Raw genomic sequence first — 17144 nt, forward strand, 5'->3', positions numbered from 1 at the left:
CTTGATGTCAAGAAACTTAAGAGCGTGTGACAATACAATATATTGTATTTCACTGCTTCAAAGACCTTGAAAAAGAACCCCAACCCTTAACTCTTGAGTCACTGTGAATCCCAGGAAGTCCATTCCTACACCATCTCCCTGCTTTGAAGAGGTAATTATTAGCATTTCTACCTTTCCCTTTTGCTGTCTTCTCTGTTTCCCTGACCTTGCCATTCATTCTACCCTTCTTTGATCCAAACCAACTGTATTTTGAGTTTCTCCACTGCTCTTAGGCCTCCACTGTAGCTTTCTGGATCACAAGCACTGCTCCCCACTCATTAAATGGAAAATGTGAGCTTTTCCCCACTTCCATCCCTTACCCTCTCATACACATATAACTGTTTAAGACACTTTCCTTTTTTGTAGCAAACACATTTTCTAGCTTCACCCAAACTGGAACTCTGTTCTTTGCTATTTCACCATATACCTGAGTGCATGACAACATCCCATGCAAATAGTTGGGTTGGGATGTGACTCTAGGCCAAAACTTTAAAAACTTGCATCCATTACTGACATGTACACTTTAATGTTTGTGTGCAACATATGATCAGGGACAGCATATAAAGTATGAATCTGTATTGGAATGGTTTTGAATATATTTTTTAAATCACCTGTTTGCAGCCTATACTTTCATTGTACCAGCTTTTGTTTTACTATGTTTTTATATGTGTCAGAAGCCCCCAGAAACATAGGGTATAATAATAATAACAACAATTATATAAAAATATAATATAATTAATATAATAATATAATATTAACTTACAGAATTGTAATTAAATTTGTTGTTGTTGTTTTACTTACAATTCTGTTAATAGTAACATTGTTAAAATAACGATCTGACATACAGTAACTAATTCGTGTCTTCAAGCTTTAAGCTTTGGCTCATAGTTACAAAATTAATTATTCTGAAGATTAAAGTTTTCCAGTTTCTGTAGTTTATAACTGCAACTTGTGTTATCAAATAGGTGGAAATAAAGGTTTAGAGAAAAATTAGCTAACTATAACTCTCTATTTTAAAGAGAATAATTTGTGTACATGTAATACATTCTATGAAATAAAAATGGGAGCAATTACTCCATCTTATTGTCCGTGTTAGTATTTTGTTTTATAGTACAACCGAAAAAGAGTTTTAATGCTCATGCAGTTTTAATGCTCACCAGTTGTAAGGTATGAATTTCTGATATAAGAAGTAGTACTTAGATTGAATAGTGTATCAGAATGTGATAAAGTGACAAAAACCAACTCTGTACATATATATATTCCAAAGACACAGAGAAAATAAATACCTTGCTGTATCTGCGGGTGAGGCGTGTAACTTGGAGGGTGTGAATATGGCAAATATCCTGCAGGGCTTTGAGGAGCATATGGACTAGGCACAGGGCTGTTTTGTGGTGCCATAAATCTATTACCAGAGCTTGTTTGTGGTGGCACAAATCGACTGTAAATAAAATCCAAACAAAGCATATATGAACGTCAATCTAAACATGATTTTCCTCAAATAATTTCACAGATGTTATACAATAAAATAAACAGATAATACAATTCCTAGTAATTAATGGATTGGATCCATAGGTGCTCTTCCATGAGCAGAAAGCTTCTTCAACTCATGGAAGGGCCATATAGATCTCCCAGAGAAGGAAATTCTTAAAATAGTCCTGTACTGTTGGAAAGACCAGTATTATCCCAGGGAGGAATGGTCCACGGCCTCCTCCCCTGACACTCTCTGGAGAGCTCTTCCAACCCACACCCCAAGAGTCAATGGGGGGGAGGGTAAAGCTCTGTTGCACTAGTCACAGTCCTTGTGGATCCTCTACTGGCAGACTGGTTTGCCAAATATGCCTCCAATAATTTAGAATAGATAGAGCAGGGGGATCAGACGGTATGAATCTAAAATTTGTTTAAAGATCATTATATTATTCATTAAGATCTATAATGAACCCTGCATAAAATTTTTAGAAAAACAAGTCTGACTAATGAATTTATAAAGATTAACAAATTTCCTCCTACAAGTAAATGAAAATTGGAAAAAGAACTGCAAGCACTATAAAATCGTGAGCACTACTGTTGAGTAAAAGTTGCTTACAGAAAATCTCAAAACCAATGTCATAAACTGTCCTTAACTACTTTCCTTGTCCATGTATATCCTAGCAACCTTTTCTAACTGATTATACTATGTGTTTCCTAATAACTCCTCAAATTATAATTGAAGGCATTAAAAGGTTTTCCCCTGCATTTTAAGTGCATTGTTTGCATAATACCAAGACCTTAGTAAGTCAACACACCTTGCATTAAATATCAAATAATTCCTTTTATTGCCAAATATTTGGAGAACAGTCCTTGTGTATTTCATATGTTCATTTTAATTTTTGCTGCCCAAATTACTATTTCACTGACATTTCTTAACAAAGAATCAAATGCAATTTCGTAGAATCTATCAGAATTTCTGTTTATGTACATCCCTGAAATAATCTTGTGAACTTCTGCTTAAACCCCCATATTGCATCAATTGTTAAGGGAAAGGTTGACATGAGAACTGCCAGTAAGGACGTTTGCTTCTGAGGGGGAGGGATTACTTCAGGTGTAACTGAGACAGTTCTGAGGGGTTGGGGACTCAGTGTTGAATATCTGATTTCTGGATGCACACTCTACTGAATCCTACCCCTAAACCCTTGCATTATACTGTATGCCATCTTTTTATGGTTCACTTCAATATTTAGAAAAACAGTAGTCTTTACTCAAAATATTAAATAGGTTTTATAAACAGGCTTAAAAATTATAATCCTATGTTACAAACTTCATTTACCTGGAAGGGCTATGAGAGATAGTGGTTTGTTGATAATTGGAAGATGCAGGACTACCATGCATGGAATTCTGAGACAGTTTGTACTGCGGCATCATCATTCCTTAAAACAAAAACAAAAAAGTTTTAAAAGTCACATCAAAGTATCTACTCACTTGTATATTTAATCCAATGCTTTGTTTTCCATTTGTCATAACTATTATAAAATATCTTCAACTAAAGCTATTATCTAGATAAAGTATTACAAGCATCAAACACATTTGTGCATTTGGCAATGGTATCTGAGCAACATCTCTCTCTCTCTCTCTCTCTCTCCCTCCCTCTCTCTCTCCCTCCCTCTCTCACACACACACAAATTGGCTGGTTCTCCAGCATCTCAAAATCCATTCTCAGCAGCACACATAGACCTACAGCTTTCTGCAATTTTTCAGAGAAGTTATAGGTGCTTATCTTAATGTAGCACACATGAAATACTGGATTACTGCTGAAGGTGTAGTAGAAAAAGTAATATACTATACGTCCCCTTTATTCTACAGCTCAGAAAACAATAGTTCAATTCAGACAATACACACAAAATCATAATGTGCATAGTTTCGAACCCACACCATAATTTGACCTTACTAATGTATGGGCAAATATAGAGCTGCCAATTTGCTGCATCTTTTCATCTCCTCAGAACTTCCAGAGGAAATGGAGCAATGGCAAAGGCAAAAGTTTGTCAGGTATTATGCTAATAATAATCACCATATTACTACTACTACTACTACTACTACTACTACTATTAGCACTCTGCCCATCTGACTGGGTTGCTACCTTGAAACACTTGGCTTGGGATAAACCTCAAGTGGCTGAACTATTTAACATTTACTTAGGTCCAATGGTATGCTAAGTACTGCCGAAGAACATAAAAAAGTAACTCTCCTAGGAACAGATGCACTTGTTTGAAAGTGAATGCTCTTGTGTCTAATTCATCTAAATCAAAGCACATTTTCATATAATAACAGAAAACCAAATAGAAGAATCTGAATTGTATCCAAAATCAGTTTAGAGTATCACAATGAAAAGTAAAACAGTTGAATATTGCTTAGAAATAATAAAATGAATAAAAACTCTCACCACTTTGTACCCCGTATCTGTTTTGCATGCTTTTCTCCCTGAAAACATTAGGATTCCTTGCCAGGACAGCCTGCAGCAAGACTGGTATATCTCCTTCTGGATCATCGCTGCCAAGGTTGTCTTTCAATTCTCTGACATTGGAGATAAACAAACAGGGACTGGTGAGTTTTTTTTCAAAAATACAGGAAGTTACTAAGCAGAGGATTTGTACAAGATCGTTAACACATATCCTTTTTTCTTTCCAATGGGAACTGTTGCAACTCATGTTTCTATGACAGAGTACATGGGCATTGTTTGAAGTACACTGGTACCTTGGGTTACAAACGCTTCAGGTTACAAACTCTGGTAACCCAGAAGTAGTTGCTCCGGGTTGCGATCTTTGCCCCAGGATGAGAAGGGAAATCGCACACTGGCGGCATGGCAGCAGCGGGAGGCCCCATTAGCAAAAACACGCCTCAGGTTAAGAACGGTTTCGGGTTAAGAATGGACGTCCAGAACGAATTAAGTTCGGAATCCGAGGTACCACTGTATTTCCCCCATTTTAGATTTCTCTACCTGTCAATAGTAATGCTGAAACTCTTCACAAATAGGTCTCACAAGTACTAACACTCCTATTTGACACTGGAACAATTCTAGGTGGAGTAACAAATACCTACTGCTGCTAGTGTGTGCCTAACAGTAAATTGGTGCCTATTATATACATCACTTCTAGGCAATGAAACTTTCCTTATTTGTTTGAATCTTAATTTCATCGGCATATATAAATCAAAGTGGCATTAGTGAGTCTCCAAGTGATTTGTTTCAAGTATACATTTTTTTCTAACATAGGTCCTTCAGATAATTCCATGTTTGTAACTGAAGAACACAGAAGGTACCCACAGCTGTGATGGTTCAGCAAAGGTAACTTTCTCTGAATTATTCTTAAATTCATAATGAACTTAAGAAAATGTTTTTTAAAAGGTTCCCCAAGAACCTAGTTTTTCTTCTGGGAATAATGTCAGAAATACAAAAAAACAAAAAACAAATTAACTTATGGATGTATGTGACAACAGTCGCTTGAATCTTAATCACACAAAAATGGAGAACAGATATAGTTCCATCAAGAGAAGAATGGCATCTCAAAATATTAGAGTATATAGAACTAGCCCATATGACAAACAGATTAAGAAATAAAGATGATAAGAAACTGAAAGAGGACTGGACATTATATATAGACTGTAAGGAAAAGTATTATAACAAGAAAACTATCATAACAGGTTGAACAAGCACTCAGCAATATGTGTAACAACATGAGACTATATAAGGTAATGAGAATAAGGTAGAAGAATAAGAAAACACAGTTTAAAAGGATAGTAGATAGGAAACCAAGGAAAGAGTGGAAGGGAAGTTAAGCAAAGATATCTAGGAATTAAACAACTTGGAGGAATTTAGATATGTTACAATTATTATTTTATGTTCATGTTTTATATTTATGTAATCACTTTTATTTTCATTTTATGCATGAAGGTAACAGAGTATGTATTGATGGTAAGATATAACAGAACAGCAAATAAAAATATTAAGTAAAAAAACCTTTCTTTAAATTATTTTTCTTCACATAAATTCTAATTCAGGTTCAGTAGTGCTTATAGGAATGCAGAAAACAGGGGAGAAAGGGGTTCTATAAACGTTATTTAAAAGAAGCTACAAGATAGAAACTATTTTATTTTATTTTGGATTTCAATTGCTACTTCATTAATTTGGAATGTCTAGAGAAACTTGCTTGACTTTTTATCCCAGCTTGAATTTGAACTATAGTTGTTCTTCACTTTACTTGGGCCCCTGGATACTACCTCATGAGAACACATTCCTTTGTCTCCTAGTGCCTAGCCAACATATAGTATAGCAACATGGTATATAGAAGCAGCACTCTGGACAGTTACAACCAGAATCACTTCAGTTCTGGAAATCATTGTATTGAGTTACTTGTACACCACTGAGAGACCATTGTAATTAAGCAGTATATAAATTGTCAAAAAAATAACCCTTTGCTCATCCTTGGTTTATGTGATGTATCAATGAATAATACAGCAATCACCTATTAGAAAAAAAAACTAAGATCATGGCCACTGGTCCCATCACCTCCTGGCAAATAGAAGGGAAAGAAATGGAGGCAGTGAGAGATTTTACTTTCTTGGGTTCCATGATCACCGCAGATGGTGACAGCAGTCACAAAATTAAAATACGCCTGCTTCTTGGGAGAAAAGCATATAAGCAAGCTAGGCAACGGCCTAGAGCGCTGTGGAGGGGGCACTGCCAGCCTGCCCGCCGCTTTTCCTCCTGCTGCTGCTTGCTGCTTGCGGCAGAGGCACTTCCCTGCAATGCCCTGCAGGGGGCGCAGGGCCGCGCCACATGACGGGGAGGTGGGGAAAATTGAGCGCGCGCGCGCCTAGCGCGGCAGTGACAGCCAGGCGGCCACCACCAACGCGCCTCAGAGCCTGCATGCCCCAAGGCTGAGCGGCGGCGGGAGGCCTGCAGGCCTTTCTGCACCGCCGGGGCGACAGACAGCGGCGGGAGGCCCGCAGGCCCTTCTGCGCCGCTGGGGCAATGGACAGTGGCGGGAACGCTGCTGGCCCCTTTTGCGCCGCGAGCGAGTTGGCGGCTGATTGACAGGTGGCCTCGGAGAGCTGCCTGAAACCACTGAGTTTGGCGCCCCTTCCGCACCCCTGATGGCCAGGTAAAGAGACTGCTTTTTACCCCTTCCCCTCACCAACAACCACCGAGGAACTCTCTTTTTATTTTTTTTATTTTTTATTTTTTCTATTTTCTATTTTTTTTTATTTTTTCATTTTATTTTTTATTCCACTTTTATTTTTTCTTTAAAAAAAGTCAACCCTGGGAAATCGGGGGGGGGGGGGGGGGGCGCCAGAAGGTGATCTCGCCTAGGGCGCAAAAAACCCTAGCACCAGCCCTGAGCACCAGATCTGATTTATTTTATTTGAGGAGCTATGTAATATGCCTACAGGACTTTTGAGCAAGTTGTTATGATTAGGCCTAGCTCAGTGTCATGGGAACACACCATGCCAGCTGGTTATGACCTCCTCTTCAGAGCAAGCTTAAAAAATATATAGATTATACATCTCTAAATCAAATACAGCTTTCACATGCCAAAAGCAGGTCAACAGATTGGATACTTAAGCTCACCTACACTACTGTTCTATCATACTACTGTCCATAAGATTACTTTGCTTAAACACTTAATATATTGTCTTCACTCTATTTTCATCAGGTCAATAAGCCACACATTCATTAGGAGTTCATGTTAGCGCAACTTTTCCCCAGACCAGAACCCTTTCCTAAATAGAAATTCTTCTCTGCGAAGTCTTAGAACTGTACTAATACGTACATTTTTATACAGCCCTCTCCCGTATCTCTCCAAATAAATTATAATTCAGAGTAGACCCTGGTGAGATGTTTAATCTTGTCAGTACAGGGGCACTGATTAAGTGCCCTGTTCTCTAAAATAATTCTTAGTTTAAAATCCATTCAAACCACCTTCTTTGAAATTAGTTTCTACAGCCACAAATCTGAAGTTTATTGCTGGCAACCCATCCAGCACAATAATAGATAAGTGGTCATCTGTTGCTGAAAAATATACAGCCATGTTCAATAATTACAGAATCTTGCATTCTATTAGGATAGAACAACACAAGAATATCTATAACCTGCCTCTGCTATAGTTTATAATGAAACTGACATTAATTTGTGAAGTGACTTTTAATACGTACATATGATCTGTTGAAACCTGGTTGAGGCTGTGCACAAGCTGTGAAACCAGATTTTCATCTCTACAGGCCAAAAGGCAGTTCACCTCTTCTGCAATTCGTCCATTAAAGAGCAAGCTTTTTGTAGTTGTAGCAGGTAAAGGTGATGGAAGAGGAAGCTGGTTCAAAACTATTTTGAAAAGGGTAAAAAAAAATTGCATTATTCCACCAATACATAAATGTTTTAGAAAGCATTTATCCCCACCTTCCATTGCTAATTTGAGCACTGTGCAGATTGTGATTTGGAATGTGCTCAGTTACAGTGCCTACTACATCATTAGTGACAATCAGTATTTTGCCAGTGCCAAAACCCATGCCATAACTGGACTAGATGCATTAATTTCAAAACTAGTCTCACTATTAAGCATCATGCATACCAGTCAAACTATCAGTTCCACCTGCACCAGTGCCCTGTTGCATAGACCTTCAAAAATGAATATGGGGGGTGTTTAGGCACTCTCCTTACTTCAGTGCATATCTCCCTGGAATATATTTTGTTTTATATGTCCTGTCAATTTGATTTCACAGAAACTAAATCAACAATGCTCTAAACAAAGAATTTCCTAATCCCTACTATCTTCACACATGAGGAGCCTAGGAGTGTGCAGGTGACCACCCATCCACAAAGGGAGCCTAGTAAGGTGCTGCAGCTTTCATTTCAAACCAGAACAAAGGAACCTTTAATGCCATCCTTCTGCCAAAGAGGAAGGTAGGCAGTATAGAGATTATAGTGTAGCAGCTGCATTTCACTATGCAGGTTTCAATCTCACAGTTTTTATTAAATTATGAATAAAACATTATTTAGTAGGAACCAGATTCCACAAAGGCCCTATGGTCATTTGCACAAAACCCCTCCAACTTTTATCCCTGACACATAGAGAGAAACCCAAAGGGCTGAGAGAGTTTAAAGAAAACTTAACCCACCCCCACCATAAAAATAAATGTGCAATTCATAATTTTGCTCCCCAAAGGGGTTAATTAATGAATTGCAACAAAACTCAAGAGAGATACTTACGGTCTGTAAGACTAGCAATCCCTGCAAGAGTAGTGATGGGAACATGAGGCATATCCCCATTCATCCTGAAATGTTGGGATGGTAGTGCCTACACACAGATCTTAGTTCGGATGCCAGCTATCATTACTTCCCATCTCCCAAGCACTGGAATGAGAAAGAAATACTTATTTTACAAAGTTTCCAAGTATGTAAAAAACTAATTTTACTGAACTTTATTATTCTTACAGCAGCTATTTTAAAAAAGTAAAGAATCTACTGATTTTAACACAAGGAAAACAACTGCCATGATTTTATAGATACACATTACACAGATGACACCTTCTTCTAGGTAAGCAGTTTGTAAAGTCACCAGTCAACCCCCCCCCCCCCCCCGCAAAAAATGTGGCCAATTAAAATTTGTGTAGGTTATTCAGTTTTGTGTATTTATCTGCACAGTTGGGAAATTAGAAAAATCTAATCACATGCCTCTAGTGATCCTCTAGATTAAATAATTAACATGTGAAAGTAGTAACTTCTTGATGAACCATTACTATAAATCAGCAAGGTAAAAAAGTTTCCTTTCACACATTTGTTGTTGTTTTTTTAATGTGCAGATAAAGTGAGTTAATTGCACATCTGAAGTGTAACTGTGACTCTTGAAAAAGTATTGGAAATCACTTGGGTCCTCCCTACACTTGTCAGGGAGTAATGAGTGGCTGCCTGATGTAGATACGCTTAGTCACAAACCTGGGTTTATCTCTACATAGTGTGAAATAAGCCTTTAATGTCAAGTAAGTTTTAATTATACATTCTGACCATTTAACAAAACACAATACTATGAAGTTTCTTAGCCATACAGAGCACCTGACAAATGAAAATAAGTGAATGCCTAGTAGTTAATGCCTAGCTAGTTTCACTAATCTCCACACATCTGCAGAATGTCTTATAGGATATCAAAAGGCAACTTTTGCATAATCATCACTGTGGAACTTACAGGCAGATAGTGAACTACTGCTATTTAGAAGTTAATAAACCACGAAGCACAAAAATACATACATCATACAGGCCAGTTACAGAGTAGCAAAGGGAAGACAGATCAGATTGGGGAAACTGTATATGCCACATTTATCTGTTTTTTAACAGCTGAAGATCTTAGCTAGATCAGAGCAATGGTGTTATACTGTTTAGATTAACTTTCTGCAGACAATTTACAGAACAAATATAATGTAATTTCAGGATGGGGGCTAATTAGAGAATGTTCATCTAGACAAGTCACTTTCAGTTTCATGTAGTTCAGATGACTACACATTTCAACACCCATTAGGAATGAAACATTTTTTAAAAAAAATCAAAAGGATTATGCTATCATGAAATGCAATTAAGAACAAAAGTATCCTCCGGGTATATTTCAGCCTACTAAAACTCTTATTCTTTCAACACAGTAATTTTCAACTTTATAGATGCAGAACCAACCTTTAACCCAAACATGCATTTGGTGATCCAGTTCTTTATCTCCCCCCCCCCCCGATATATTTGTTCGGTGTTAGTGCTGCTCTTATGACCCACCTTAGATTATGCTATGACCCAGGAGTGGTTCCCAGCCCACCAGTTTAAGATCAAAGTTTTGATAGGACAAAGTAGGGTGCCTTAGATTTCTCAAATGCTTCCACCCCCACCCCAAAGGTCAGTGTTTGCTGTCTCCAATGATGATGCCAGACCAATCATTACTGCAATTTTACACAGTAATCAACCAACATAAAGGTATTTTGTTGTAAAAGATTAAAATGTACTAAAAAAATTACTATGAGAAAATGCAATTATATTCCATCTCAATGCTGGGTTTCACCTTACTATTCAAGACTTACTTGGCATGGACCATATCCATCTCGTTGCTACATAAATTTCTAATTCAGGATGCTAATTACAACTGGCAGCTTTAAGGGCTGTTACCAAAAAATGAACAAGGCAATTACAAATCCTAACAAAAGTATAACATACATAATAATAAGCTATATTATGAAAAATGACAGCTTATTTTGATCTTATTTTTGTCCAGTTGCTGGTAGGCTTTAAGTTTATAATATAACAAATATAACTGTGCTAGAGGCATCTGAGGGTTAAGAAAAAGGCTGTACAGTAGTTCAGTAGTAGAGCAAAGGTTTAGCACACAGAAGGTTCCTAATCCAATCTCCAGTTACATGATTAAGTTGCACGTAGTGGGAAAGACCTCTTCTGGAGAACCTGGACAATCATCAGAGCAGACAGTATTAAAGCACCCATATGCCCTTCATTATCATAGTATACCTTCTGCAGCTAGAACTGTGTATCTTTTAGGCAGAAGCAATAAATTTGAAGATTGAGGAAAATATTTTTTTAAAGATGTAAGAATATAAGCAACTCTATTGATACAGCTGGTTCTCTATGGTTATTTTGATCCATATAAGACATATAAGAAATTAAGTCATCTTCTTTTCATAAAACAAGTTATAGGAAAAGGGCTTCCATTCAAAAGTAATCCTTACACATGCACGTATTCTTTCTAAGTATAAATTTGGATTTGCCCACAAGAGGGCGCATACTATACTATAGTCTCAGATCAAAGTTACTGTACAGCAATTCTTGTAATACTTGCGTGAAATTCTGAATGCAACAGGTGAAATAAGACAAAACTGTTAGCAAAAATGGCATGAGAGGCAGCACTAGCAGTCATCTTAAAGAAGTATAAGCAACAGCCTCCAGTACAAAAACTCAAAAGTGAATAGATCAAAATATTTAAAATCAATAAATATCAGAAAAGTACATCAAATAATAATTGGTATAAATCAGGTATCTCCCCCACCACCACCGCCATGTAATACAAGTTCCTGAACAAAAACGTATTCCAATCGTTTACTATAACAGCTGATGCATATTGATTTGCATCTGAATATAACTTTTATACTAGCTAAGAGTATTGTCAAAAACTTTGGCATTATGCAATCCAGATCCCTGTTTTTTATTTCAAATATTATTTTCTGAGAGATCAGGGACGGAATTGTAAAATAAATTGTTTGTTTTTGCTTTCCCTCTACCCACGAGGATACTAAGCAAAATCCCTTACTTTGAAACGGAATGCCCAGAACAGTGTTTTTCCATCAGGCAAAAACAAGATGTCTATGCTACTTATGGTATATAATTTTCCTCTGTAATAAATATGCAACTATTGTGTCACCTATAAATCTAGCACTGGTTTACATCCAGAATCATCCATGGAGGCACAAGTTGCTTCCATGGTGAGAAGTGCCTTTTTACCAGCTCTGGTTAGTACTCCATCTGTAACTGTTTCTGTTTCTTAGCTACAGTGGTTCTTCCATTGGTTACTTCATGACTAGATTGTTGCAAGGTTTTTTATGTGGGGCAGTCTTTTGATTTGGTTCAAAGAGTTGTAACTGGTGCAGAACACTGTGGCAAGGGAGGTGTCTAGTCACAAACATAACACCAGTACTACAGAAACTGCACTGGCTGGCAGTTAGCTACTAAACCACGTTTCAAGGTGCCTGAGGTGACTTACAAAGCCCTATGCGACTTAGGGCCTAGGCAGTGTTTGAAATTCCTATTGTTCTAGGTGCATTTTGTGACAGGGAATTTCATTAGCACGAGCAGTTTCTCAGCTCTGGGTGCAGCACTGCGCCTAAGATTTCAAATTAAAACTGCAAAGTGGAAAGAAAGGAGGACCTTTTTCTGCCTCCTCACTTCCAGCTACTCTCTGAAGACTAGAGAAGAGACCCTGTTAAGAATATTAGGCATAGCTGCCAAGTTTTCCCTTTTCTTGCGAGGAAGCCTATTCAGCATGAGGGAAAATCCCTTTAAAAAAGGGATAACTTGGCAGCTATGATATTAGGGGGGTGGGCAGGGGAAGGACTAGACCATGTGAAAAATGAACATGATATTTTAGCTGCAGTTTGTCCATTTTTCAGCTTTGTATTCAGGTATGAACTCCAGACTGTGATAAAGTTTTCATATTTTTTCACCCTGAGAATGCACTGCCCAGCTGGCTTGCAGACCTGGCAGGCAGGAAGCAGCACTTTACAGCAAGCCTTTACTGCAAGGTAAATGGGCGTTTCCTGCCAGATCTGCAAGGCATAAGCCCTTGCCACCTCTAAGCAGTAAAAGCCCCTGCCGCCTCTTTGCAGTAAAAGCTGCTTTCTGCCTGCACAATCTGCAAGGAGCAAATACCATGCCTCTTGCTAGAGACAGGCCCAGCATTAATAATTAGCTTCCCTTCTCTTGCTAGGCAGAGACCCAGCTTCACTGCTTTCCCCCCAAAAGATCCCAGTGGCTTTATGACACACACCCATGCCTCTTGCTAGGCAGAATAGAGATGCAGCACAGGTATCAGCCTAAGCACGATTATCAGGGTCTCTACTCTGCCTAGCAAGAGGCAAGGTGTGTGCCTTAAAGCCATGTTTATTGGAATCTTCCTGTGGGATGGAGATTCCGATCAGCAAACAAAGTTTCTTCTTCAGATAAGATCAATGTGGCTTGGCTCCTGCTTCTGTTCAGGCAAAGATGCATCAATTTACTTCTGCAGTAAAGGCTTCATACATTTGGAAACTAAGGTGCAGACAATGCTGGTGTTTGGGCTGCTGTCAGTTCAAATTGCTGGCTTAACACCGGTCTTGAAAGACCTACATTGGCTTCCAGTACGTTTCCGAGCACAATTCAAAGTGTTGGTGCTGACCTTTAAAGCCCTAAACGGCCTTGGTCCAGTATACCTGAAGAGGCATCTCCACCCCCATCATTCTGCCCAGACACTGAGGTCCAGCACTGAGGGCCTTCTGGTGGTTCCCTCGCTGTGAGAAGCCAAGTTACAGGGAACCAGGCAGAGGGCCTTCTCAGTGTTGGCACCCGCCCTGTGGAACGTCCTCCCACCAGATGTCAAAGAGAAAAACAACTAACCAGACTTTTAGGAGACATCTGAAGTCAGCCCTGTTTAGGGAAGCTTTTAATGTTTCAATAGATCGTTCTATTTAATGTCTTGTTGGAAGCCGCCCAGAGTGGCTAGGGAAACCCAGCCAGATGGGTGGGGTATTATTATTATTATTATTATTATTATTATTATTATTATTATTATTATTATACACTGTCCTTCCTTGGAGGTTTTGAAGCAGAGGCTGGATGGCCATCTGTAACCTAGTTTTCAGGTACCAAGTGGCACCTAGATTATCTATCTGATTTTCTAACACTGATCTACAACAGTTCCCAATGTGTTGCGGAGCCAAGAACATGGTGTTCCTATGGGTATATAAGACCCTTAACAGAACAATAATATATTCTCCAGAAATCTTTAATGGTTTAGTTAAACATGCTATCACTGAGTAAATTTGCAATTAATTAAGCACATCAAATTTAGATTTTTATTCCCCCCCCCAATATTTTCCCAGATTATTATAAGTTCCAGCCTTATTTCAGACATCGTGATATATCGAGATATCACAATGTTTAGCTGGTGATATATTGTGATATTAAAAACCAGATATCACCAAGCCCAAATCATAATGGGAATGCCCTGCCCTCAAGAATTAGGGTGATGCAAACCCTGATGTGTTTAGCTTTCTTTTAAAGATATATATATTTATTTTTTTATTCAGGCATTTAGTTAAATTGACTGGAGATGATTTACTGTTTTCATGGTGCTGCTATGAAAATGTGATGTATTATTGCAGCGGTTTGGTTTTCAGATTGTATATTTTATTACATATAACATATTTTTATGGTGTATCCTGCTGTGGAATTGGTTTAAATGATGAGCAGGTAAATAAATAACTAAATATAAAACTTAATCTCAGTCAGTTATTGTTTTCAATGCTTTTCTTTTACATAGAAAACTAGTTATTTGATTAGCAGTCATGAATTTAGTTTTAAGAGAATGAAAGCATAGGTATAACATGTTTAATACAAATTGATTTTTAAAGCATTGTTTTTAAGAAAACTTTTTTAGAAATTTTAGCAAGATTCATTTTCTAAAAAATTAAATTTAAAATGTCCATTTTTATCTATCCTGCAGGAGCCATTCTCTGACATAGTCCATATTCTCTTATAATTTTAAAATTTGCAAGCCTTATCTAGCCTGCATTAGATGTCACAACCAATGTAATCTTCTTAAAATTACCCCTCTAAGATTTCTGCTCAAAACAAATTCAGCAATCAGTTGCATGTATAATAAGCCGGGTTGCACTTTAAAATGTTCAAAAACATTATTTTCACACAAGAACAACAGGGAATACTATATTTGATGCTAACTCTCTTTTTGCTGGGTGCGGGGGTGTCTAGTTCCCTTTGCTACAAGCATTATGCACACCAGGGATCAGGCTCTTGCAGCCAAGAAGCCCGCCCCAGGCTTCAGACAGAGCTCTGCACAGGACTGCCAGGGATACATTGCAACACTTTGTTACAAGGTCTCTACTTGTTACTTTGTACCAGGCAGGTCCAGTCTGATCACACTGCCACCTACATGATAATTTCTAGAACAATTCAATTTTATAAACAGAATATATGAGCCAAATCCTTATCTGCTTTAAGTTTGAGGGTTTGCCTGACCCAGAAAATATAACTTTTTATACAAATTATGTCGTTGGTGGTTGTTGTTGTTAGTACAATACCTAGTGTAAATTGGAGAGCCGCTATCTAGCCATGCTATTCAGTGATGCAACTCAAAAAATCATTGAAAGAAACCACTATTTAAATCAGCTAGGACACAACCACCATGAACAATGAAGAGTAATCTTAATCTTATTTACAAAGATGTATTTGTCAAAGTGAGCTCTGGTTAAAAACAGACTAACAGAGATACCCCTCTGTAATTTGTTGCTAGGAATGTATAAGCAGCCCCAAGTATTATCTGAAGCAGTTGGAGCCCATCTATCAGTGTTCAGTGGATAGAGAGATCCACAGACAGCTGTTATCCTTCAAAGTTCTCAGAATCATAGGTAGCCTCTAAGGCACTCTACTGACACAATAATGGGGAGGGGTGAGAACAGAACATAGATCTAGTCATTTTTTTTATTTTTTACTGTACAGTGGAACCTCGGTTTTACGCCTACCTCTGTTTACGAAAACCTCCGTTTACAAACGCCACGGACCTGGAAGTGTTTACATCCGGGTTCCACAGCGTCGGATATGCATGCGCAGACGCAATCTGCACAGCTCGCGCATGTGCAGAAGCGATCTGCGCAGTGCGTGTGCAGAAGCGCTCTATCGGTGCTTCGTGCATGCACAGAAGCGTGCCTGCGGCGAGCGAATACCCCGGCAAGCGAATGCCTCCTTGGAACGGATTGCGTTCGCAAACCGAGGTACCACTGTACTTGAAAACAAATGAAAACATCAATACTGAAAATGATACTATTTTCATAAAGGCAAAAAGATTTGCTAAATCTTTAAATAGTCTTCAAAGTAAATGTATAGAATTTAATTTATTACGCAAACTAACAAAAACAATTGCCTCACATTAAATGTGAATACATCATTCAGTGCAGCTTAGACTGGTTAAAATCACATCAGAATAAAACAGTACTATCTAACAACAATAAAACAAAGGGAGGCGCAGCAGCTGAAACAAAATCTGCTGATTAATAGTCAATATTCTTAGACAAATACACTTAAGTCACCTGTGAAGTTTAAGAGTTTTGCCAGGATTAATCAGGCTAATTCAGGACACAATCAACAAGAAAAACATCAAAAATAGTATAAAATCTGTATTTTTGCACAAATATGGAAAGAGGAAAACAAGATACCTGAGTTTATTTATAACTTAAGAATCACAAGCCTGACAGCAAAAGTATTCATCTAAGGCCTGGTTCACACATACAGTATAGCTAATCCAAGAAGTTGACTGAAAAGTAGCTTTATGTGGTAAGCAGTTTGGGTTCAAGCATGGGTTTGTGATGATGATGTGCCTAAGTCACTGCAACTGGGTGCAAGTTATCTTACAGAGGCTGCTTTCTTTCACCATCTCACCCCACTGTCACCATCTTTCAATTCCTGTTCTTGTCTACAAAAGTGGGATTTGCTCCTTCAGAAAAATATGCTTGTTATGCATGGGGCTGATAAAGGCACTGCCAAAAAGTAATTAATAAGATAATAATGCAAAACCTGATATATGGTAGAAAGGAGTATGCAGGGGGAAGGAGAGTTGGTTAATGAGAGTTGAAGTAGAAAGGGTGCCTCTGCAGAGCACTGCAGACAAGGATGGAAAAATTGTAAACAGTTGCTATATCATATCCCATATTGAACCACAATCTCAATAATTGGCATGCTACCAATCTATACAGTGGGAGTCAGAGTCAAAATAATTTCACACCTTGGCTCATAGATTCATAGGCACCTTCCACATGCCTCTATGGATGAAACCATA

General features: G+C 38.1%; 1 protein-coding gene across 3 annotated transcripts in view; it reads right to left on the reverse strand.

Moving 5' to 3' along the window:
• NIPBL (NIPBL cohesin loading factor) overlaps positions 1 to 17144 on the reverse strand; it is a 134470-nt gene that overhangs the window by 65967 nt on the left and 51359 nt on the right. For all 3 annotated transcript variants that reach the window (XM_035100722.2, XM_035100720.2, XM_035100721.2), the window contains exons 2-6: positions 8774 to 8917; positions 7723 to 7888; positions 3956 to 4086; positions 2843 to 2942; positions 1326 to 1477 (exon numbers count right to left, since the gene is read on the reverse strand). In XM_035100722.2, the coding sequence (XP_034956613.1) occupies positions 1326 to 1477; positions 2843 to 2942; positions 3956 to 4086; positions 7723 to 7888; positions 8774 to 8837 (613 nt within the window). In that variant the 5' untranslated portion in view covers positions 8838 to 8917. The remainder of the gene's footprint in view (positions 1 to 1325; positions 1478 to 2842; positions 2943 to 3955; positions 4087 to 7722; positions 7889 to 8773; positions 8918 to 17144) is intronic.

This window comes from Zootoca vivipara, chromosome 11, assembly GCF_963506605.1.
Source record: "Zootoca vivipara chromosome 11, rZooViv1.1, whole genome shotgun sequence".
Taxonomy (NCBI): Eukaryota; Metazoa; Chordata; class Lepidosauria; order Squamata; family Lacertidae; genus Zootoca; species Zootoca vivipara.